Source organism: Aedes albopictus, chromosome 2 (assembly GCF_035046485.1).
Source record: "Aedes albopictus strain Foshan chromosome 2, AalbF5, whole genome shotgun sequence".
Classification (NCBI taxonomy): Eukaryota; Metazoa; Arthropoda; class Insecta; order Diptera; family Culicidae; genus Aedes; species Aedes albopictus.
The window spans coordinates 504,096,738-504,122,842 of NC_085137.1; the positions used below are offsets into that span (position 1 = coordinate 504,096,738).

The 26,105-nt window shown below is 43.8% G+C and overlaps 2 protein-coding genes across 4 annotated transcripts in view; both read right to left on the minus strand.

Moving 5' to 3' along the window:
* LOC109407819 (ribonuclease P protein subunit p25-like protein) overlaps positions 1-26,105 on the minus strand; it is a 606,744-nt gene that overhangs the window by 427,930 nt on the left and 152,709 nt on the right. The window lies entirely within an intron of this gene.
* LOC134288726 (ribonuclease P protein subunit p25-like protein) overlaps positions 19,356-26,105 on the minus strand; it is a 47,912-nt gene continuing 41,162 nt past the window's right edge. The window contains exons 2-3 of the mRNA XM_062854478.1: positions 20,004-20,301; positions 19,356-19,930 (exon numbers count right to left, since the gene is read on the minus strand). Coding sequence (XP_062710462.1) covers positions 19,402-19,930; positions 20,004-20,281 — 807 coding nt within the window. The 5' untranslated portion in view covers positions 20,282-20,301 and the 3' untranslated portion in view covers positions 19,356-19,401. The remainder of the gene's footprint in view (positions 19,931-20,003; positions 20,302-26,105) is intronic.

Here is a 26,105-nt window from a genome sequence, read left to right on the forward strand (position 1 = left end):
GTCTTAAAAATAAATAATTATAAAAATACTAGCTATAGGTCTCACTTGCCCCCGATTCTCACTTGCCCCGGGGTACCTTACAACTCGTAATTCATGCGTCTGCACCGCACTCCATTTTATTGTTTCCCACCGAGAATTATCCGCAGCACTGTGCGCTCAAAAATCTCCGAAAGCTTTTCGGTCTACCTCCTTTAACGTTCACGCCTCGTGACCGTAGAGGGCAAGAATCAGCGTCTTATACAGGGTGTTAGGTTCCTGAGTGCAAACTTTTTAAAGGGTGTTAGAGGACCATAAATGGAGAAAAAAATTGTTCTACGCATATGGTCAAATCTCAATCATTACGTAGTTATTGAACTTCCCATGTTTATGACTCTTATTGCCTTAACTGGCAATAACTTGAAAATGGTCAAACTTATCGAAGTTTTTTTACCCTTATTCGAAAGATTATTGAATTTTCTAACAAATGGCATCTTTGAATCGATTGGTTTAGTTAAAAAACTAAGTTTTCTAGAGCAAAATGGCTAAAAATAGTGTATTTTTATTAGTTGTTGTCAATTATCTTTGAAACATGCGTAATAAATAAAAATTCTTTCTTTTGCAAAGTTGTGGCTCCTGTTACATTCTACAATTCGTTCTTTGACACCAAACTTCTATCTCTTATCGTTTTGTTGCAATTTCGATTTTAACACCGCATTTCAGATCATAAATTTGCAACTGTCATGGAAAGCACTTTTTTGCGCATTGTGCCGCACATTTAAATCAAAATTGCAAGAAAACGATAAGAGCTAGAAGTTTGGTGTCAAAGAACGAATTGTAGAGTGTAACAGGGGCCACAACTTTGCAAAAGAAAGAATTTTTATTTATTACGCATGTTTCAAAGATAATTGACAACAACCAATAAAAATACACTATTTTTAGCCATTTCGCTCTAGAAAACTTAGTTATTTAACTAAACCAATCGATTCAAAGATGCCATTTGTTAGAAAATTCAATAATCTTTCGAATAAGGGTAAAAAAACTTCCACAAGTTTGACCATTTTCAAGTTATTGCCAGTTAAGGCAATAAGTGTCATAAACATGGGAAGTTCAATAACTACGTAACGGTTGAGATTTGACCATATGCGTAGAACAATTTTTTTCTCCATTTATGGTCCTCTATCACCCTTTAAAAAGTTTGCACTCGGGAACCTAACACCCTGTATAGAGCGAATTTCGTTTGCGTTTGCAAGTTACGGGACCTCAGCTTGTTACATAATCCGTAAAAGGCCCTATTTGCAGCTGCAATACGCCTTTTCACTTCACGAGAAACGTCATTGTCACATGTCACTACATATTATGTTTCACTGTTGAGGGGACTTCTTGATACATAAGTAACACAGCACGCGTATTAGTTTACCTACCTTGTTCAAACTACAATTCGATGCATGTCTTTATTACAGGATTTATATAATACACCAGACAGACATGTGATACGAGTGTGATTCCTGTACAACGGTACGCAGTGTCAAGAAAATTTCAACAATACTGACTGAACTGACTTGAAATTTTCAGTATGGCACTCATTTCAAGCGCAATTGTACAGTGATTCTTGTATCACATGTGTGTCATAAGTGTAAAGGTATTTCGTACAGGCACCCTCAGTTGCCCCTTGTGGACCGAAACTGGGTGAGATCCGATCGCGATCTGAAACATATTTTTAGAAAATATTTTAATAAATTTTGCTTCAATTCATGGCTGACACTCTCTCTCTCTCTTGTTGGCGTAACGTCCTCATTGGGACAAAGCCTGCTTCTCAGCTTAGTGTTCTATGAGCACTTCCACAGTTATTAACTGAGAGCTTCCTCTGCCAATGACCATTTTGCATGCTTATATCGTGTGGCAGGCACGAAGATACTCTATACCCAAGGAAGTCAAGGAAATTTCCTTTACGAAAAGATCCTGGACCGACCGGGAATCGAACCCGTCACCCTCAGCATGGTCATGCTGAATACCCGTGCGTTTACCGCCTCGGCTATATGGCTGACACTCATTATTGTAGGGTCTTGCTCGAATCCAAAGTAAGATTCAATCCTGGATTCAATAAACCACGATCAGATGATGAACGGAAAATCTAATTCTTCAATTTCTTGCGCTCTGAAACAGCGTCTTTATATCACCACGTCTCAGTCAATTCTCCCTTCCAAGTCGGTCCCCGACTACTATGACCGTTTCTTCTCGTTGCCCCTAACAACGAGCACATGTCTCGGGACACCGAAGTAAATCATCTACTCATTATTTTAGAATAACATTATCAATTTCCTACAATCCTTCTTTTGCTTTTTTATTCCATAAGTGTAAAATAAAGTATTTATTGTAAAACGCTTCGTCACAAAATCTTTTTCTGATTGTTTGTTCTTTATTTCAAGTGCGACCTATCTACAGTTGTGTAGCGTTGGTCATTTTCTCCGCGAGTCTACCCTATTTCACAAACTTCTTTATACTGTTGCTCTGGTTTGCCCATGTTGCTAGTTTGAGGTAACTTACATTGTTTCTACATTGCTGCCCTAATTCATCCGATACTCCTTTCTATTCGCGTTACAATGCACTCCTCGTTGAGAAAATCTGTATTTATATTTTATATGTAACATTTTATTGTTTTCTTTATTAATTCCATTTCCACTTTCGTTTTAATCACTGTGTTCCCCGAATTGCCTTTGTTCATGTATGTAGCAGTTTTTTTTTTCGAATGAAATTGTCATACTTCAGTCCAGCGTCCGATGTTAAAGCTGTAAGTAGAACTCTGCGGTATAACCATAGATTTAACACTAAGATATTAAGGTCAGGAACAAATTCATTTCGATTTGTGACGCCATTCGCTCCCCCAGTATTTTCGCCTGCTCGGCATTTCGCTTGAAGCGGCGCGTTAAATTTTCAATTCGCCGCCCTTTTTCACTTTTCTATCAAAGCAAACTTATTCCAGAAATCGTAACCAAGAAAACGAGATTTGCTTGTTTGTTTATCCCTAAGAAAAAAAAATAGATGGGAAGCAGCGTGTACTTTTCTGCCTTCTGGTATGCAGCTGGACGGCTGTCAGGTACTGATGGCCGGAGTGGACCAGCAGCAAATAAAAAGGGATGATCATTGTGCCCAGATCTTGGCTGGTGTCCAGAGAGATGTGATAGGAACGACTCTCGAGGTTCATGTGACAGAAGAGCTGGCCGCCTATGTGGCAAACTCCCTGCGGTTTAGCTCGAAGTGATAAACTGTTCTCGTATAACTGCCAAGCTTGAGTTCCAGCGGCACCGTGAAACCTTAATCTTCGCGTATGCCAACATTTGCCACTTAGAGCAGTTCTTGACATAAAAAATAAACAAAAATGCCGACAAAACCTTCAAGGAAGACCTCGACTGATCCTGTGACGGATTTTCATATATATATTTCTGCAATATTTCTTCCGATGTTTGTTCATTACTTTATTCAGTAAATTCATAAAATTAATTTAAAACACACAGACATCGTCTTCAGCCGGCGGCGGAGCAGACAGAATGAAACTTTACGAACGATTACACGAAGCATGGAATACGAAAAAAAAACTATTCTCACGAAAAGTTTCATCGCCCGGAGCGGGAATCGAACCCTCGCCCAAGGTGTGGTTTGAAGCTTGGTGACCGTAACCACACGGCTACGAGGCTCCACACTTGTTGTGTATGACATTATGTATAAACAAAGGAAAAAATGATTAACAGTTGAAAGCGTCAAAAGCGCCGCCTCCTAAGGTGCATTCGTAAATTACGTACTGGGGGATTGGGGTCGCTGAAATATGACGAAACTGGAGCCACGGGCGAATTGTGAGTTGCATATTGATTGTTGGTATAACGTTCAGCTCTGTAATCTTACCACTTTGATTGTTTCAGCTCATCCTAGAATCCATATGTTGTGAAGATCGCATATAGCCCTTCTTCTTCTTCTTCTTCTTCTTCTTCTTTGTTCTGTTAGTCCTATTACTGACAGAGACCGAGTGGGGATGGCAGCAGCTTATGCTATATCGCCAGCATATAGCCCTTGGATGCTATAATAATTAAAATTCAAATCTTTCCCATTTGCGCGAATCGCGAACAACACCCCACGAGTGCTGACTAACTTAACATTACCAACCAATATCAGTCTGCATATTCCAGAATCACTCATAAATACCTACAGCGCATTAGATCACATTTGAATATGAGCTTTGAATTCCATCACAGTAGGCACGTAGTACAATGGTATCCTAGGCAACATCAGTGTTGCCACAGGTACAGATTATTCTGTAAAAGTACAGATTTTTTTCAACTTTTTGGTACAGATTCTGTACGGTACAGATTACAGATTTTCAGCAAAAGGCACAGAATGGTACAGATTTTTTGAATTTGAGAAAAATACATTAAAATTATTAAAAACATTTTTAATACTGATATTTTTGTTTTTAAAGTTCAGAAATTGTTAACAGTATACTCAAATTCAGTGTTTTTCATAGTTTAGACTGAATGTAATGCTCTTTTTTTGTGTATTTTAAGCGATTTTAAATCAAATGTGGTACAAATTTGGTACAGATTTTGGTTACAGATTTTTCGAATGTCTGGTACAGATAAATAAGATTTTTGAGCCTTCGGTACAGATAAAAATGTGGCAACACTGGGCAACATACTTTACCACTTCAATTGTCAAAACAAGACACTTTTTTCTTCTACTTCCATTTTTTTTAACTCTCCCAGTTCTGGACAATTATGCTTCAAATGCAACATAATTCAGTACAACAATTATTTTAGGCAAACTCTCCCAGTTTAGGCTCTGCCAACATGCAGCAAATCAGTGGATCCTCCCGGTCCGTTTTCTTTTAGCCTCCAAGTAAGTGGACTCTCCCAGCCCAGGCGCTGCCAGCATGCATTTTTTTTTTCAACTTTAGTGGACCCTCCCGGTCCGGGTTGTACTGCCTCTTTTGGTCATGGCATCGCATTTAAGCATTTTCTCACATAGTGGACCCTCCCGGTCCGGGTTTTACTGAATTCCTTCAGTAATTACACCGCATTTAAGCGAATTATCACAGTGGACTCTCCCAGCCTGGGACTTTGACAACGCATTTAAGCAACTTCTCATAGTGGACGCTCCCGGTCCGGGATTTACTGAATTCCTTCAGTTTTGTAACCGCATTTAAGCATTTCCTCAAAGTGGACCCTCCCGGTCCGGGGTTTACTGAACATTTTCAGTTATTACAACGCATTTAAGCAACTTCTTTCAGTGGACTCTCCCAGCCCAGGCATTTTTTTCGCTTTTCAGCTTCATGTTTTTTTAAGCATACCTAAGTTTATCCTCGTCGCCAGGTTGTAGGGTCTTGCTCGAATCCAAAGTAAGATTCAATCCTGGATTCAATAAACCACGATCAGATGATGAACGGAAAATCTAATTCTTCAATTTCTTGCGCTCTGAAACAGCGTCTTTATATCACCACGTCTCAGTCAATTCTCCCTTCCAAGTCGGTCCCCGACTACTATGACCGTTTCTTCTCGTTGCCCCTAACAACGAGCACATGTCTCGGGACACCGAAGTAAATCATCTACTCATTATTTTAGAATAACATTATCAATTTCCTACAATTATCCCTAAAATTCCTATAATATACCTTGTCCCCGATTACCAACTTTGTAAAAGGATCTGTGTTATCATGCTCAATCAAAGGCTCAATTGGGTCTAATTCAGTGGATATTGGTCTCTCAGTCGACTGATGTTGAAATCGATTATTGGGATTTACTAAATCTATCAATGTTCGGGGTTGTATCCTTAAACCTTTTCCGAAGGATATTCTCCTGTTGACGTCAGGCAGCTATTTCGGTAATGGAATAGAAAATAATTCAATCGGTCCTGTAAATCCAGGCGTCTAAATTCACTATCCATAAGAACTTTTTCAAGATTTCTTTCGCCACCCTTACCAGACGCTCGGCTTGGCCATTTCTTTGAGGGTGGTAAGGAGGACTTTTTATTGAGTTATTAACACGTCTGTTTCGGTTAATGGTAACAGTGGAAGTGAAGATTTTATTTAAACATCTAATCATAGCCTACTACAATTTGTTATTCTACGTTGCTACCCAATAGCGTTCGGTTGCTATCTAACATCCCCGCTCAACCGAATAGTCCTAATTTGTTCCTAAGCGTCTCGAATTGTCCACGTGGTAGTCCTTTGGTGAACAGATCTGCCAACTGCTGATTTGTTGGGATGTAGCGAATCTTGAACAGTCCTGCTTGCAGTTTTTCGCGGATGAAATTGTAGCGTATGTCAACATGCTTCATCCTTCGGTGGTCACGTGGTTCCTCAGCTATACAAATGCAAGACTGGTTGTCTTCGAAAAGCGGTACGGGCTGCAGTAACTTGACTCCAAACTCCAAAACAAGATTCCGTAGCCAGATTGCTTCGCAAACTGCATTACTCAGCGAAACATATTCCGCCTCCGTCGAAGAAAGTGCAACTGTACTCTGCTTCCGAGTCGTCCATGAAACTGTTCCACCAAAAACTTTGAAGACGTTTCCTGAGATCGACTTGCGGTCATCCGAATCGTTTCCCCAATCAGCATCGGCATAGCCCTCTAGCGGTTGCGAGTCTTCTCGTCTCCGGAAAACCAGTCCATGATTCACGGTTCCTTTCAGGTAGCGAAGAATGCGCTTGAGGTGACTCCAGTGTACGTCCGTGGGTGCTGACTGGAATTTGCTGAAAAAGTTCACAGCTGCACTGATGTCGGGTCTTGATGAGAGTGCTAGGTACGTCAAACACCCAATCAATTCACGATACGGTTGAGCCGTCATCGGTTCATCTTTACGCCGTTCCAATTTTAGATTTGGTTCCAATGGTGTAGTTGTTGGTTTGCACTCTCTCATGCCAAACCGTTGCAGCAGGTCGCCGACGTATTTGGGCTGGCTTATCTTCAACAATCCTCGCGCTTCGTCTCGGTCTATTTTCAGGCCCAAAAACATCTTAAACTCTCCAACATCGGTCATTTCAAATCTTGATGATAGTTTCTTCTTCATTTCAGCAATCAATTCCATACGGCTTGACGTCAGGATGATGTCATCAACATACAGGAGAAGATAGACTACATCGTTCCCCTTTCGCCACCAGTAGAGGCAGCTATCTAACTGCGAACGTTGGAATCCAAGCTGTAGAACGAACTGATGAAATTCTGAATTCCAGCTTCGTGGGGCCTGCTTCAATCCATACAGGGATTTCTTCAGTTTGCAGACAAGATCGGGATCAGCTTGCTTGAGTCCTTCGGGTTGCCGCATGAAGATTTCCTCCTTCAACTGTCCGTTTAGGAATGCGGTTTTCACATCCATTTGATGGATATGATACCCCATTTGATTTGCTACAGCCAGTAGCACACGCACCGTGGTTCCTCTTGCTACTGGTGCGTAGGTCTCGTCGTAATCGAATCCTTTCCTCTGGGAATAGCCCTTGGCGACCAGGCGGGCCTTGTAACGGTCGACATTCCCAGCCTCGTCGTTCTTGATTTTGAACACCCATCGACAGTCGACGATGTTCTTCCCGTGCGGCTTCGGAACGAGTTCCCAGGTCTCGTTTTTACGCAGTGACTCCAGCTCACTCTCGATGGCTGTCTTCCAATGGTTCCAGTCGTCTCGCTGCCGTAGCCCTTCAATCGTTGTCGGCAGGTTCTCTACGAACGATTCAGCATTCAGCGCAAACGCCCTCGTCGAGTCGTGGTCATTGGAAACACCTGAGAAACATTCAGCAGCAGTAGTTGCCCTTGAGCCGGTAATATAATCTAAAAACTTACCGGGGAGTCTGCGCTCCCGTTCGCTGCGCCTCGTGACCACTTCTGCGGGGCAGTTGACACGTTCTGGTTGCGAAGGGAGCGCGCCGGTTTCATCGTCATCAACAGGCTTGTCGTCATCGGATGTTAGGTAATCTTCAAATTCGTCTCGTTCTTCTTCAGATTGATAATCGATCGCATTAACAGGCTCCTCAGGTTCGGAGTGCGGTTCCAGTACCGCATGGTCTTCTGAAGCTTCCGACTCCGCATAGCTTCGGCACAGCGTCCGGCTGGACACCTTCTGTTCCTCAGCACCACGCCTCTTCTCGTCGAATATCACATCTCTCGAAACGAATATCTTCCTCTTGCGCGAATCCCATATTCGATATCCATTTGTAGTGTAGCCGACCATGATGTTCTTCTCCGATCGCGCATCCAACTTGTCTCGCTTCTCCTTTGGTATCCATGTGTACGCCATCGATCCAAAGATCCGCATCTTATCAATGTTGGGCTTCTTTCCATACCATGCTTCAAATGGTGTTTTCTTTTCTTTTAGAGCTGATGTCGGACTTCGATTGGTAACATATGCAGCAGTAACCACCGCCTCGCCCCACATGGATTTGGGCAAACCAGCATCCTGTAACATCGACCGGGACTTCTCCAGCAGCGTGCGGTTCATCCGTTCCGCAACACCGTTCTGCTGGGGGCTATATGGAACGGTTGTCTCGATGCTGATGCCTTTACTGCGGCAGAACTTGCGAAATGAATCTCCGATGTACTCCCCGCCGTTGTCGCACCTCAACCGGGACACCTTGGACCCGAAGAACGCTGTGACCCGAGCATAGTATTCCTGAAACTTCTCACTTACCTCATCCTTGCTTCGTAGAAGGTAGACCACCGTGAAGTGACTGAAGCCATCTATGAACGTCACGAAGTAACGCTTGTTGTCCCAGGTACTCGGTTTGAATGGTCCACAGACATCCGAATGCACCACCTCTAACGGCCGTGTTGGGCGCCGCTCAGCAACATCATCGAACGGTTGCCTGGTTTGCTTCGCTTGAATACACACCTCGCATATGCACCGACCGGGCCAATCGGAAATCCTCGCTGCTGTCTCTACCATACCGTGCTTCCAAAGAGTCTTCATGCTTGCTTCTCCCAGGTGGCCAAACCGCCGGTGCCACAAATCGTACAAATCTTGCTTTGCAGCCATCGCACCTGGCTCGGAAGATGCACCTCCACTCTCACGCAGCTCAATATTCATCCTGTACAGCTGGCCGGTCCGCTGGCCAGTGGCAACCACACGTCCATTCTTCAAAATCGCCACATTGCCATTGGAAATGTTCACAGCCATGTCGTTGTCTTCAACTCGTCGCACGGAGAACAAGTTGCACTCCAGTTCCGGGACGTACAAAACTTCTTCAACCACCGCCGGGAGCGTCTGGTCACCGACGATCATGTTCACTTTCACCGTCCCCGCATATTCCGCTGTAATCGCTTGACCAGATTTGGCTACTGATATACGCACCTTTTTCGCCAACGGGTGTAGCTCCTCGAAGAACGCCTTGCTTCTAACCATATGGTCGGTGGCTCCAGAGTCAAGCTACCAGTCGACACTCATATCCGCCGTTGTCCTGGTAACCGTAGACAAACAGTCCGCCGTGGTAGCGACGAAAGCCAACTCCGTTTCCTCGGCAACGTTTGCTCGAAATTTTGACTTCCGATACGATTTTCCTCCGCTTTGACGGTTGCCTTGACGACCAGACTCGTTTGGTGAAAAATTGTCCGGACACTCCGCTCGCTTGTGTCCAAACTTACCGCAACCGTAGCACTTCAGTCCCGTCTTTTTACCTGCAAACGCCGCATCGCTCACGTGTCCAGCTTCATCATCATGGCTTGAATTCGCTCTCTTCACTTGTTCATCCAGAAGCCGCTTTTTCACGTACTCCAGAGTTAGCTGTTGGGGTTGGATCGTCTCCAGAGCAGTGATGAGCGCTTCGTAGGACTTCGGAAGTGCCAGCAGCAACTGACACACGACGTCTTCTTCCTGCAGATTGACTTCAACCGCCCTGAGCTCACGCAGAATCTTCTCGAACCGCAGCAAAAATTGCTTCACATCGCCACCTTCAGGCAATTTCAGTTCTTGAAACCTTTTCTTGAGGATTAACTTGCCAGCGATTCCCACACGTTCGAAAGCGTTCCGGAGGGCGTCCCAGACATCTTTGGCCGTCTTCTTATCCTTCACGTACTCCAATTGGTCTTCCGCAATCCGATGAATCAGCAGGTTCTTGCACTTCCGATCCAGGGCCCATCGAGCTTCGAGCAATTTCTTCTTCTCGGCACGTACCTCAGCAGAGTCGGTCGCCAGATCCCTCGAATACTCCTCCTCGTCGATGGCCTTCGTCAAGCAATCCAGCATGTTCTTGTCTTCGAGTAGAACTTCGATCCGGAACTTCCAATTGCCAAAGTTGGATCCATCGAACAACCAAAGCTTGTCCTCCGTCATCTTGATGAACTTCGTTGCTTCCGAAAAATTTAATTACTTTTCAACTCCTTCCTTTCTGTCCTGGGCCCATAACCTATTGAGTTATTAACACGTCTGTTTCGGTTAATGGTAACAGTGGAAGTGAAGATTTTATTTAAACATCTAATCATAGCCTACTACAATTTGTTATTCTACGTTGCTACCCAATAGCGTTCGGTTGCTATCTAACACTTTTCAATACCTGAATACCTTGCCTCTCAAAAAAATCCTCAAACTGTTTTGATTTAAATGGTGGCCCATTGTCGATCACAACTTGTAAGCCGAACCTGGCAAAGAAAGAAATGATTATTTTATAACCTTTCCTGCATGTGATCCAAACCTCATCCAATCAATTTCCATCCATTTAGAATGGCTGTCAACGATCAACAAGAAAGTTTGTTTTTCAAAATAGAAAAAATCAGCATGAATTTTACCAAAGACCTTATTTGTTGGAGTCCATGAGAAATTGCTTTTCAAAAACAACTACCATTTCCATACAAATATCACAATGTTTCACATACGATTCCACATCATCATTTATACCGAACCAATAGACATGCTTCCTGGCTTGCTGCCTCATCTTTACTATCCCCGCATGATTGCGGCATGAAGGAGTTTTAGCAGCTTTCTTTGCAACGATCCTGGTGTTACCGCCCGATCATGATAAAGTAAACAATGATCCACCTCCTCCAAATCATGATGCTGGGAGTATATGTCCCTAAAGCATTTATCGATTCGCTCAGGTCACCCGTTTTTAATAAAAAAAAACATTATTTGTTGTAGATATAAATCCTTAGTAGTCTCTTGAGCTACTTGAGCTTTTTGAGCAGTTTTTTCATTGACTAAAACTGTTACATAATCTTTTCCAACAAATTCAAGATTTGAGCCGTTGGCCTAATATTGTTTGATGATAAAAAATGCTCAGCCATTTCAACGTAATTTGTAATAGACGGACTTGGAACGTCGGGGTCAATGGATCCAATCAACGCCATTGCACCTTTTTACTTGGCGATTAAATGGTGTCCAACGAGGCGTCCAAAGATGTTCACACACATAGGGATGTCACACACAGACCTCAGCTTCTATTTAATTACCGAAATAGGATTCGTAGATATGCTCACACCACAGGTATTTTCCCCACACTTATTTAAATTTTCAAATGGATTTCGCTGTTTAACAGGTATTTCTAAAACACCTTTAAGCACCAACAAGGCGGCCTTCAATAAGCTACAATTTAACCTTCTCAAAACTTTCTCAAACCTCAACATACAAAGATGGCGCTACAAAAGCGCAGCCAAGAACAGTAGTGAGATGGCGGATAGCGTCGCAAATCGACCGGCACTCAATTCCGCGCTTACTTTTCACTTCACCAGATCACACAACTAAATACCATCTTACAGCCTTTTCCTTCTTTGAGCCGCCTTGCGATACTTACGCCAAGACCCCAATCGCTTCAAGGCTTTCTGCAATCACTTTAAACAGCACCACACGACCGATCACAGCAACAACTAATAAACTGAACTGAAGAGCGTTTTACTGTAGAATTCCTACACAAAGCAGTCAACACTTCGAACGCTATCAGATACAGCCCAATTCCGTATACTATACACAATAGCACTTCCAAACCGATTGTCTGTTCTGCTTTATCCTCGTACCACTATTATGTTTCACTGTTGAGGGGACTTCTTGATACAAGAGTAACACAGCATGCGTATTAGTTTATTGTTCAAACTACAACTCGATGCATGTCTTTATTACAGGGTTTATATAGGGGTATTCGTACAGGTGTATCCAGCTTTCCACGCTCGCCATAATGGCGGATGCTATAAAACATTTTGACAATATCTGTGCCCCAGTTAACGCAACGACTTATTTCATCCATAGCAACCATTGATAAACATTATTTTTCTGTTGTCAACGGAAAACGAATCAGGAAAAAGTTGCGGCACAGACAAACAGACGTAACTCTTAAAGGAAATTCATCAAAAAATTTTGCCCGTTGTCATTTTCATGAGCACACTGCCACCTGTTGGTATAACCGCGCGAGACACTGTCGGCCATGATGGATTTCGATTTGACGTTTGCTAACACGCACACTACTACACAAATCGCCTGTAATTTTCAATTGCATCATTCAGCAACGTGTACACTGGCAAACGTCAAAGCGATCGAACACTAGCGCATCTGGTGGAAGGATCGCGTAAATCAAATGAAATTTGAATTGATCGTTAAATGCATGCGCCAAGCAGTTTTGAAGAGTGTTACGTCTGTTTGTCTGTGGTTGCGGTATCAGAGTCAAACAAAATTATTCAGTTTTTAATCAGTTTTTAAACATATATTTTTCTTCTAGCCTGAAAACTGAACCAATGAACATATCAGCTTCTAACCATTTCTGGTTGGGCTCTCTTAGCTCTCGAGGAAGGCACCGGAACCCAGAGGAGCAACCGGTCAAACCTCCAGGCTGCTGGTCTAACAAGCGGCATCCGGCGGAGTGGGAGGAGTGGACGGCGTGGCGATTTCAACGACATTGGCATTGCTTCGGCGAGGAGGGCCGATTACTGGGCTGACGATGGATACCGACCTGAGGATGTGCGGGCGTTGTCAGTGACGAGAAGGACCAGTAATAGATGCTGACGGTGAAGGCTATCGCAAGCACAGACTGATGATGGTTTTCGAGGTTGATTGGCAATGCCGACGAGGATTGTAGCCAGTCAAGGAGACCAAAATGTAGGCCAGTGAAGGTGGCTGCCGAAGGGGGTCGGCTAGAGTGGCTGGCGGTGAGAAGCCGATAATAGCGATTGCCGTAGACTTGATCACGAGGGCAAGGAGTTCTATCCCGATCAACAGTTCGTGGCCCAATGTGATATCACATTGTTCGTGACCAGCCAAGAAGAACGGCGCCAGAGCCGAAACATAGGTCAACGAGGGCAACCGCTGAAGGAGTGCCATGATGGGAACCTGTTACATCCTAGAGTTCGAAGTGACCGAGACACATGGCAGTGTAATGATAACTTCAAATGTAAACGAAACAAATTGAAAAGTAACTTTATTAACTTAAAAAAAATACATGACTGTGACACGCGACACGTATACGGAATGACGACTACAATACTTTTAAGTCTAATGTCTACCTTTGTGCTTCAACCGATCGCATATTGAAATGCTATCGGTGAGCAAGCAGAGTGACGAAAGACGCAAGACTGTTCAGTGTAATAGAGGTTGCCGTAGAACGGATGAACGGATGACCGCCTGCCAGCATCTCGTTGTTGATGCTGTGCTCGCAATTTCGATGTGGATCCCAAAACCCACTAATGTTGCTGGGATACCGCTCTACTGCTGCGAAGGCCAAGTACTCACAGCCTACAACATCTCTGGAACCGCCAAACCACGCTGTTGCTGGGAGACAATCAATCGGCTTCAGCTAAGGCCCAGTCTCGCGCCGATCTGCTTGCCCAACACACCCCCAACCCTCCCGTATCCGTCATTTTGCATTTCGTAATTAAATATAAACTTCATATCATAACACCCAAACTAGCCAATAATAACGTCCGTAATCTTCCCCACAAAGTCTCTAAATAACCCTGACTCGAGGATGAAAGAGACCTTCCGACAACCTTTCGAGCTCACTCCGCCGGATGCCGCAGCAGCCTGAGGTTTGACCGGTGCCCCTCTGGATTCCGGACTAAGAGAGCCCAACCAGAAATGATTAGAAGCTGTTCCTTTATCCAGTTTTCAGGCAAGAAGAAAAAAATATGTTTACAAACCAATTGAAAACTGAATAATCATCTTTGACTCTGATACCGCAACTTTTGCCTGATTTGTTTTCCGTTGACAAGAGAAAAATTTGTTTATCAATGGTTGCTATGAATGAAATAAGTCGTTGCGTTAACTAGCGTTAACTGGGGCACAGATATTGTCAAAATGTTTTATAGCATCCACCATTATGGCGAGCGTGGAAAGCTGGATACATGTCACAGTTGATATTGATAGAGTTAAGTAACTCAGAAAATATGCTAAATTCCACAGATCTGAAGCAGATGTATATCTGGACGCTACAGTCACAAGTGTTTCAAGATAAACAAATTCTTGAACAATCTCAAACACATCCCCATCAATCAATCAATCACTATCTCAGCACTAACACCACTAGGCTTGCCTCTGTCTCTACCCGCTATCATATACTTCGCCTTGGAAGAGTTAATCGTCAAGCCTATTATCGCTGTCTCCCTCTCTTTCTCTTTTCAGAGGAAGATAAGCTTCCTCCACTATCCTACGTTCGATGCCGATGAGATTAATATCGTTCACAAAGCCGATGGGCATGTGTGACCGTGTGATGATAGTGCTATTCGTCTGCACGCCACACCTCCTAATCGCTCCTTCGAGTGCAAGTAAAAGTGCAGTCATAGATGGAAACACTCTCATCGTGAATCAACTCGCGAGTGTAAAACCAACAAACGGTTTACTCACGGTGACGAGAGTAAGCCGTGTGTGAGTTTATTCGCACCCGCTTGCTTCACGAGTATGAAGCAAAACAAAAACAAAAACACTCATGAATTTTTGTTCGCGAAGGACAAGTGGAGATGCGGGAATTGCATTTTAGTGCGATTTTAATTGCAAAACAAGTAATTAGCCATCAGATAGTAGTGTTTTGTGCTTAATTGTTCCTGAAAAGTAAATCTGTCAGCCGTGTAAATTCATTTTTTCACAAAATTGAAAAATGTTCAGAGTTGCTTCGCGAATCAATCACGAGTGCGACCAGCTTCGTTAGCTCGCGAGTGAAGGAAGTGCGAATATATTCTGGCTTCTGTTGTTCACGAGTAGGATAGCTTTGCGTTTGTGTCTGCTCAGTTGCATTCCTCACTGTTTTCCATCACTGAGTGCAGTGAAAGAGCATCATCATGCTTAAATCCATCCAAGGTCACAAACGAGATAGACACCTGTAAACACTAAGGTAAGTACCTTGATTCTGACATTATCTGTCAAAGCTCATTTCTTTTCACTGAATCGTACGCTGCTTTAATATCAATAAGCAGATGGTTATTCTGCAAGTTATATTGCCGAAATTTATCTAAGATCATCCGCTGGTATAATTCATGAGTGGATCGCAGGTGATTTTTATTCATGGAATACAAAAACAGCATGTCAATTTTTTCGGATATTGGGTAGTACGCAGCTCGCAAGAAATTTCTTGGCCTATCATGATGCATGGCAAATTCAGGCAAGGAATCGCTCAAGAAATGATCAAGCGTCGCTTTATTCCGAATCCTAGTACGTCAAATCAAATGGGGCTTGCTTTGTTGAAGTGCATACCTCACACATGCTGGTAGAAAAGGCCTTTCTAGAACCATATGCTGCTATAAGCGCTGTTTGCAGATCAGAAGGAATTTCTCAGCCTATCTTGATGCATGGAAAATTCCTTGCCTGAATCGCTCAAGAAACCGGTTATTCTTCGATCGCAGTACGCAGTAGCAAAGAAATGACAGTTCAAATGGCAGTCACCGAAGAAAGTTTCTGCCAGGAATCACTCAAGAAGTTTCTTGAGCGATTCCTTTCGAACTCGAAACTGTGCTATACAGCGTAGTAACTCAAAGATCACGAATTTTCACTAGAACCGTGATTTCGGGTGAGATTGATCACTTTTAGCGGTTTTCGGCACCTAATTTTTGAATATTTATCGATATTTGTTAATTGTTAATGGATTTCCTTAAGAATTTATCTGCTTAGGATTGCTTTTGGGATTCATGCTTGGGTTTCTTCTGAAATTCTCCTGGAATTCCTTTAAGAACTGCTACATGGTATTGCTCCAGAAGATCCTCAACGAACTCTGCTTAGAATTTCTTCAGGATTTTTCCAAGTTTTCTTCTGCAATTTCTTTCTGAAATTTCTTCAGAAACTCCTACTGGGATTCCTCCAAAGATTCCACCAGGAATTCCTCCTGGGATTCTTCCAAAAATTCCTCTAGGGACTCCTCTGGAAATTCCTGCAAAGATTCCTCCAGGAATTTCTCCAGAGATTCTTCTAGGAGTTCCTCTAGAGATTTCTCCAGAAATTCTAAATTCTGAAGATTCCTTCAGGAACTGCTCCAGAGATTACTCCAGGAATTCCTCACCGGATTCCTCTAGGTTATCTTCACTCCAGGGATACTTCCAGATATTCTTTCCAGATATGTTCCAGTGATTCTTCAATAAATTCCTCCATGTTTTTCTCCGGAAATTCCTTCAAGAACTCCTCAAGGAATTCCTTCAGACTCCTCCAGGGATTCCTCCAAGAAATCCTCCAGGAATTCCTGCAAAGATTCCTTTAGAGATTCTTCTAGGAGTTCCTCCAGGAATTCCTGCAAAGATTCCTCTAGGAATTCCTCTAGAGATTCTTCTAGGAAGATTTCTACAGAAATTCTCTAGATATTTCTTCAGGAGTTCCTCTGGAGATTCCTCCAGGAATTCCTCACCGGATTCGGAATATCTCCACTCCAGGGATACTTCCAGATATTTTTGCCGGAGATGCTCCAGTGATTCTTCAATAAGTTCCTTCAGGTTTTTCTCCGGGAATTCCTCCAAGAATTCCGCCAAGAATCTATGGATTCCTCCAGGAATTCCATCAGGGATTCCTCCAACAAATCCTCCAGGGATTCCTCCAGGAATTCCTCTAAAGATTCCTCCAGGAACTCTTCATTCAGGATTCACCAAGGAATTGCTCCAGGGATTCTAGGTTTTCTCTAGAGATTCGTCTAAGAGTTCCTCCAGGAACTCCTCCAGAAATTGCTCCAGGAATTGTTCCAGGGATTCTCCCATGAATTCTTCCCGGGATTCCTCGTGGAGTTGCTCCAGTGATTCTTTAAAGAATCCCTCAAGAGATTCCTCCAGAAATTCCTTCAGGAATTTATCCAGGATTTCCTTCACCAGGAGTTGCTTCAGCGATTCCGCGAGGAATTCAACCAGGAATTCCTCAAGAAATTTCATTAGGAACTCGTCTAGGAATTCCTACAGATTCTTCCCGGAATTCCTCCAAGAATTATTCCGAAAATTCCTCCAGGAATTTGTCCAGAGATTTCAGAGGTTGCTTCAGGAATTCATCTAGGAATTTTTCCAGGAATTCCTTCAGGAAATCCTCCAGTTATTTCATCAGAAATTCCTCCAGGGATATCTCCAAGAATTCCAAGGAACTCTTCGAGGAATTTCTCCAGAAACTCCTCCTGGGATTCTTTCTCGCCAGGAATTTCACCAGGGAATCTTCAAGGCATTCCTTCATGGATTTCATCATAAATCCAAGAATTCCTTCAGGAAATTCTACAGACAATAATTGATTTATTCTTCCAGCGATTGCTACAGGAATTCCTCAAATGATTCTTTCAGAAGTTCCTGTGGGGATCTTTTCAAAAATGTGTTCAGGGATCCTCAGAAATTTCAGAAATCTTTCCATCATCTTTTCCAGGGATGCACCCAAAATTTTCTCCAGGGATGCCTCCAGGAATACCTGAGGACTTTTTTTGCATTACTTCAAGGATTTCTAGAGAAATTTCTCCAACGATTTCTACAGGAATTCTTCAAGATAGCTTTAGAGGGATGCACAAAGGAGCCACAAAATTCTCCAAGAAGTCATCCTTTCTCCAAGAAATAGTTTAAAAGCTCATACATGGATTCATTCTGGAATGACTCCTGCAGCTCCTGCAAAGGAATTCCTTAAGAATTTCGTCCTGCGGTTCTTCCAAAAAGATATTTGTTCGGTATCCACCGACCATAAGTTGAGAAAACATCAAATGAATTCGTTTTGTAAATAATGTACATATAAACTAATCCTAATTTTAAGATAATTTGAACCAGTCTAACAAAACTATCAAACTCCCCCATTCGTTTATGTGGCGAGAGAAGTCAATCTCATGAGAAATCATCTAGCTGACCACTGTGCGCAGCACACAACGTTTTGAGTTTGAAATACACCTCGATAGCAAGCGGAAGCTATACGGTCGTTCGTCTATTGTGTGAACTCTATCCTATTCCATTGACCGGTCGTGTGCAATAAAGTGGTTAACACAGAAGAATTGATAGAATTTCTGGTGTATCCGAATGCGGCACATATACGTTGGTGGCCAGAGAGCAATTTAAAGATTATTGCCTAAGATTCGTGTGAAGTGCGTGGGGGAGATTTCCACCGTTAATTCCTCTTCTGGTGTGATCGGTGATATCGTTGAACGTCTTTGGTGCTTGTGTGATCATTCTGCCTTCGGTGAAGAAGGAGAAGAACTAGTGACCGTGACTTGGGGCAACATTGTGTTCTGTGGTTCCTGTGCGCCGTTCGTGTCACGAACGGGAAGAAACACCTTGAATTCCGGCAATTACGAGTCCCGGCTCGTTCAATATTCTAAGATTCTTTTTTTTTTTGTTCCATGAAATCCTTCAAGAAGTTATTCATGGATTTGCTTAGGAACTCCTCCAGGAATTCTTCTAGGAGTTTTTTCAGGAATGTTTTCAGGGTTTTCCATTCGAAAGTCCTTCAGGGATTCTTCCTTAAATTTATCAAGGGATTTCTTCATAAATTTTCCTTGGAATGCCTTAAGGGTCTCCTTCAAAGTTTGTTTTAGGAATTATCCTAGAATTCCATCAGTGATTTTACCAGAGAATCCTTCCAAAATTTGTGTGGAGATTTCTCCAAAAATTTCTCTTGAAATTTCTCCAAGAACTTTTCCAGGGATTCGGGAATGCTTACAGCAGTATTTTTTTCAGGAATTTACTCAGATATTTCATCAGAAATTCTTACAATCATTCCTCCAGGGATGTTTCTGTTATTTCTCCAGGGGATCCTTCACAAATTCTCCCAGTTTCAAGTTTGCACTACACGCTCGTAAGGGAGCGAGGTTCAAAACACTATATATTTGCTTCTGCTGCTTGGATCTCTATGATCGGACAAGTTGGAGTGTGATCTGATTAGCGTTGGGCGTATTCGACGTTGGAGAGTTGCAGCTGCAAACCGAGTGTTATGGCGGCAAACAGTTAACTGAGTGTTATCATGGATTGAACGTTGAACCAAGTAAATGGCATTTCTCTAAAATTTACCAGCTTCGATTATTTTTCATAAACTACACATTTATTGAACGCTGAATTCTACGTTCTACTCACCTAACTCCATAGGTTGACTATCATTCGCAGATTTCCCCGACTTTGGCTTTTCACCTTCTCTAGTTTTCTGCTTATTTTCATTGTTTTTAGTCTTCTTGGCTTTATTTTCACCGCTCCCACTCGCCTCGCTCTTTTGCTGTTCCTTGTCACTTTTTTCCTTTCCCTCCATTGCCTTTCCCCCTTTGTTCTTATTCTTACCCTTCTTCCCACCTGCCCCACCGTCACCTCTTCCTCCACCACCAGCCCCGTTAGCACTCGATCCACCCTTATCGTCACCGTAGTTTCGATTCGGTTTCTTCTTCAACTGCGGCCCGGTGAAAAAGTTGCCGCCCTTTCGAGGACCACCCTTGGCAGCAGGGTCCGATTCCAGCCAGAATGTGGTCCGCGTTTTGGAGTGCTGATAACCGGGCGTTTTCGGATCGATTTCGTCCAACGACATCAGAATGTGGATGCTGGGTATGTTCCGGGTGGCCACGATTTGCTCCAGGCCCTCCTGCTGGGGGTCCCAGTATTCTTCGACTCTGGGAAAACGGAACGATAGTTATAGATTAGAAAAGTTCATAATTGTGCGTTGCTCGTCCGTCCTGCACTTACTTCCTGTAGCACACCCGCGTGACCTGGCTCAGTTCAAAGTCCTTCTTCATAATCTCGGCGCAGCTGATGGTCTTGCCGATTCCGCCGCCAGTGCCGCTCCACACCACGGCCCGCTGCTCGCCGGATTCCAGCGCCTTCTTGGCGTAGTTCACCAGGTTGAAGATGTGCGAGCTACCCTTCACGTGCATCCACAGAAACTGACCCGGCAGGCATTCGATTGGAATCTGCTCCTTGGTGAGCTCCTCCTCGACGTTCTTACCCTTCTTGTAGTGCATCATCTTGGGCTCATCCGATGCGTCTGAAAGAGAGGGGATAGTCCCGAGAAAAAGAACATGTTTTAAAGGACATCGATTGGATTCTGCTGGTGCTGGAGGAGTACCTACTAGTCTATAGACTAGTTCAGAAAAAGAAGGTACATCTTAGGACAAGTCTATATTGCTATGTACTGATATTATACCAAAAATTTAGTACGTTTCGAAAAATATTCGAAAACACTTAGTCAGAATGCACAAGGTACTGTGTGATTGACAAATTGAAAGACAAATTTGCGGAAAAGATCTCCATGGTTCAGTTGGGAAAGCACTGGTCTAGCAGATAAGCAATCGTAAGTTCAATCCCTGCAAAAAGTCTCATTCGACTTTTTTACATTGTTTTTTTTTTGTCATTTGGCTAAAGTAATATCATCAATTCAACGTATTTACTGGAGTCTTCCAGAACTTCCATATCGGTCTATAATCGCGTGCAGTTCAACTTTGTATGTGCGCATTTATTCTTCAGCTTCATACCAGCAGCACCAGTACCACCACGGTGGCGGTAAATACGCACCAACGGAATTGAAGTCGGTAGTTTGAGGTATTTCGGAATTCGGAATGGAATGCTGGTCCTTTATTATCGGTCTCGTTTGCCGTTTTGCCGGATGGCGGATGGCTGGTGGGAATGGCGACGATGACGACAATGAGCTGCAAGATGCTCTGGCAGGCGTTCTGGTGCCTGCCATTTCATCGTACATTTTATTCGGTACCATATCGGTTCAAAAGACTCGTTGGCAACGGTGCCTTGGGGGAAATTAATCAATATCTATTGAGCGGCAGAATGACTTCATGATTTTTTTCCGGTCCAGCAGGGTTCAAAAGCAGTCTGCATGATTACCCCTTGATCTATTTTTAGAACAAACATTATTGTGAGAAAATGAGTATATGCATCATTTACAGCAAATTACAGTTTTATCTTCTTCTCCTCTGTCGTGGCGTTCCAATTAATTATGAAAATAAAATTAAACACTAAAAGCATGGTAAAATAAAACTTCACAAATTAACATCTGATGACTCAACATTTTGATTTACGCGAATGTTCAAGGCCGTCAATAAACTTAATGAATCGTAGGTATCAGGATCTAACAGCAAAACTAGCAAAGCACAGACCCAACGTTTCTTACCAGTGAATAAGGTACTGTATTGAGCTGAATGGACAGTACAGATCAACCAAGAACGCTATGGAATATTAGCCATCATATCTACAATCATGGCAAGTGCTTGTGTATGTCGATAACGGTTCGTAATAGTTCATGAAGGGATGAATAGCGTTAGCGTTAGCGTTAGCGTAGTTAATAGTTCATGAAGGAATGTATAGGTCCACAAAGATCCCAGATGTCATATAAGATCCTACCTATGGTGACTCTGTTTATACCCCAATCTCTCACTTTCTTAACGTTGAACTTTTCGTCATTGAAATCATCGTCATCATCAAACATTTGAAAGCAGTTTTTTCGTTCAAAACAAAAGTTTATGCTATGAAAATATATTCACTGTGCTCTACATGAGGAATATAATGCAGTGAATATATTTTCTTGATCCTTGTTTTGATTTGCAGCGAGAAAACTGCTTTTTATTTTCCGAAAAATTATGACGGATGCTTGAGCCTTAAGACTAAATTTTCCTTCTTTCTTCAACCCTTTTCTCCTACTACCAGGCTCTATTATTCAACGCTCCAGAATCTTCTTGGTCCACGGTTCAAATGTGACCTTTGCCATTAGTTCACAGCTTCCGGCAAAGAATGACTCCACTAACATTTTCAGCGCTATAAGCTTCAGTCATTTTCTTTCTGTTGCGTAACAATCGAAATAAAGCAGTCAACGCTGAATAAAATGCAAGATAGTCAAAACTAAATCATATGCCAATACACAGCTGCAAAACAAACACCATACAACTACCCAACTCGGCTTTCTGAAATCAATCACTTGTCACTGGGGCTGCCTTTATTGCACTTTATTCCAACTTCGAGAAACTTCCCGGAAAATGTGAAAACTTGATCTAATCGAATAGGAGTCCGCACTAATAAAAGAGCTGCTACTATACAGTACAGTTCGTAATGCTGACAAATCCACAAATCGACAGCGCTTTGATAGCCGCTATGCGATATCATTACAGCTAGAAGCTGTATTAAAGAAACTGTTGGTTTACCAATACGGCTTGTCGGATGTCAACAATATTGTCAAAACCAACTTCAAGCGGTATATATAGCTACTACCCAAATACTTTACAGCTCTCCATATGTGTGTCCATAATCCAAGTGGTGCGTTACGTGCTTCGCTTCCTGACAGTTGAACTAGAAGTGTCCTGAATCCTGTCCTTAGCATACTTGATGACGCTCAACTACCACAATCCGTAATAGTCCGTTTACGCTACAAGGTGCAGAATGATGATTTTTATAGCACGAGTCGTACAGTTATCCAACGAGGCTTGCCGAGTTGGATAATTACGACGAGTGCTGTAAACATCGAGCTCTGCATCGAGTTGCGTACAAAGTTTTTTTTATTTTGCAATTTCATAAATTACCACACGCTAAGAAAAAGTTACTCTAAAATGAGTAAGATTTACACAAAACTGAGCTAAACTTGAACAGCTCAAAAAATGAGTAAATTGCATTGCCAGCGATAGCGCTAACCCAAGTGCAAAAATCCAACTGGTTCAAGACGTATCTTCACATCATCAAGAATATTACGGCTTAAACTGATGAGATTTTCGCACTTGGGCCAGCGCTATCGCTGGAAATACAGTTTACTCATTCTTTGAGCTGTTCCAGTTTAGCTCAGTTTTGTGTGAATTTTCTGATTGTGCACTTGAGGATAGTTTTTAATAAAACTTTTTCATCAAACTGCACACTGATGTTCATGGTCATGTTTAAGAAAGTCTGATCTGTGCAGTTATCACAATCTTTCTAACCTGCGTACAGAAAGCATCAAGAAGTTGATCAAAATTGAAAACAGTGCTATAATGGTTCATTCATTTCATTTATTTAGTTAACATCAAATTCATGATAATACTGAATCAACAATTTGCCGCCATAATACTCGATTTGCAGCTGCAGCTCTCCTACGTTGGTCACGCCCAACACTCGCCAGATCACACTTCACCTGGTCCGCCCACCGTGCTCTCTGCGCTCCACGCCTTCTTGTACCAACCGGATGGTTAGCAAACACCAACTTTGCAGGGTTGTTATCCGGCATTATTGTAACATGCCCTGCCCATCATATCCTTCCGGCTTTGGCCACTTTCTGGATGTTGGGTTCGCCGTAAAGTGCAGCGAGCTCGTGGTTCATCCTTCTCCGCCACACACCGTTCTCCTGCACGCCGCCGAAGATCGTCCTTAGCACCCGTCGCTCGAAAACTCCGAGTGCTTGCAGGTCCTCCTCGAACATCGTCCATGTCTCGTGACCGTAGAGAACCACCGGTCTTATTAACGTCTTGCACATGGTACATTTGGTGCGGGGGTGAATCTTTTTCGACCGCAGTTTCTTCTGGAGCCCATAGTGGGCACGACTTCCACTGATGATGCGTCTTCGTATATCACGGCTCACGTTATTGTCAGCCGTTAGCAAGGAACCGAGGTAGACGAATTCTTCTACCACCTCGCAAGTATCACCGTCTATCGTAACATTGCTGCCAAGGTTTGTCCTGTCTCGCTCAGTCCCACCTACCAGCATGTACTTTGTCTTAGCCGCATTCACCACCAGTCCGACCTGCTGCTTCACGTTTCAGGCGGGTGTACAGTTCTGCCACCTTTCCAAATGTTCTAGCAATAATGCCCATGTCATCCGCAAAACAGACAAATTGGCCGGATTTCGTGAAGATCGTACCCCGGCTGTTGAGCCCGGCTCGTCGCATAACACCTTCCAGGGAAATGTTGAAAAGTAGGCAGGAAAGTCCATCACCTTGTCGTAGTCCCCGTCGAGATTTGAATGAACTGGATAGTTCACCCGAAATCCTTACGCTGTCCTGCACACCGTCCATCGTTGCTCTTATCAGTCTGGTAAGCTTCCCGGGAAAGCTGTTCTCGTCCATAATTTTCCATAGCTCTATGCGGTCGATACTGTCGTATGCCGCTTTGAAGTGCATGAACAGGTGGTGCGTTGGGACCTGGTATTCACGGCATTTCTGGAGGATTTGCCGTACGGTGAAGATCTGGTCCGTTGTCGACCGGCCGTCGATGAAGCCAGCCTGATAACTTCCCACGAACTCATTCGTTTTAGGTGACAGACGACGGAAGATGATCTGGTATAGCACTTCGTAGGCAGCATTCAAAATAGTGACCGCCCTGAAGTTCTCACATTCCAAATGGTCGCCTTTCTTGTGCATGGGGCAGATTACCCCTTCCTTCCACTCCTCCGGTAGCTGTTCGGTTTCCCAGATCCTGACTATCAGCCGATGTAGACAGGTGGCCAACTTTTCTGGGTCCATCTTGATGAGTTCAGCTGCGAAACCATCCTTACCAGCTGCTTTGTTGGTTTTGAGCTGGTGAATGGCATCCTTAACTTCCCTCAGCGTGGGAGTTGGTTCATTTCCGTCCTCCGCTGCACTGGCGTCGTCGTTTCCTCCGTTGCCGTGGGCTCCCGTGCCTACGTTCTCCACGCCGTTCAGGTGCTGATCGAAGTGCAGCTTCCACCTTTCGATCACCTCACGTCCATCCGTCAAGAGGCCTCCGTCTTTATCCCTGCATATTTCGGCTCGCGACACGAAGCCGTTGCGGGATGCGTTGAGCTTCTGATAGAACTTCCGTGTTTCTTGGAAACGGCACAGCAGTTCCATTTCTTCACACTCCGCTTCTTCTAGGCGGCGCTTTTTCTCCCGAACGAGGCGGGTCTGCTGTTTCCGCTTCGGTTTGTAACGTTCCACGTTCTTCGAGTCCCTTGCTGCAGCATTACCGCCCTCGCTGCGTTCTTCTCCTCCAAAACCGTTATGCCCTCTTCGTCGAACCATTCGTTCCGTCGATTCCGTTCCACGTACCCGATGGTGCTCTCGGCTGCGTCGTTGATGACTGCTTTTACTGTACTCCAGCAGTCCTCTAGAGGGGCCTCATCGAGCTCGCCCTCGTCTGGCAACGCGTCTTCGAGATTCTGCGCGTATGCTGAGGCGACATCCGGTTGCTTCAGTCGCTCTAGGTTGTACCGTGGCGGTTGCCGGTACCGTACATTGTTGATGACGGAGAGTTTTGGGCACAGTTTGACCATCATCAGATAGTGGTCGGAGTCGATGTTGGCGCCACGATAGGTCCTGACGTCGATAATGTTGGAGAAGTGCCGTCCGTCAATCAGAACGTGGTCGATTTGAGATTCCGTCTTCTGTGGTGATCTCCGGGTGTAACGATAAGGGAGGCTATGTTGGAAAAAGGTGCTACGTATGGCCATATTTTTGGAGGCAGCGAAATCAATGAGTCGTAGGCCGTTTTCGTTCGTTTGCTGGTGGGCGCTGAACTTACCAATCGTCGGCTGAATTCCTCCCCCTGGCCTACCTGAGCGTTCAAATCTCCTATGATGATCTTGACGTCGTGGCTTGGGCAGCGATCGTACTCGCGTTCGAGCTGCGCGTAAAATGCGTCCTTGTCATCATCAGTACTTCCGGAGTGTGGGCTGTGCACGTTTATTATGCTGAAGTTGAAAAATCGGCCCTTGATCCTCAACCTGCACATTCTTTCGTCGATCGGCCACCAACCGATCACGCGCCTCTGCATATCACCCATCACTATGAAAGCAGTTCCCAGCTCGCGTGTGTTGCCGCAGCTCTGGTAGATGGTATGATTACCTAAACGTTCGCACCATGGATCCTG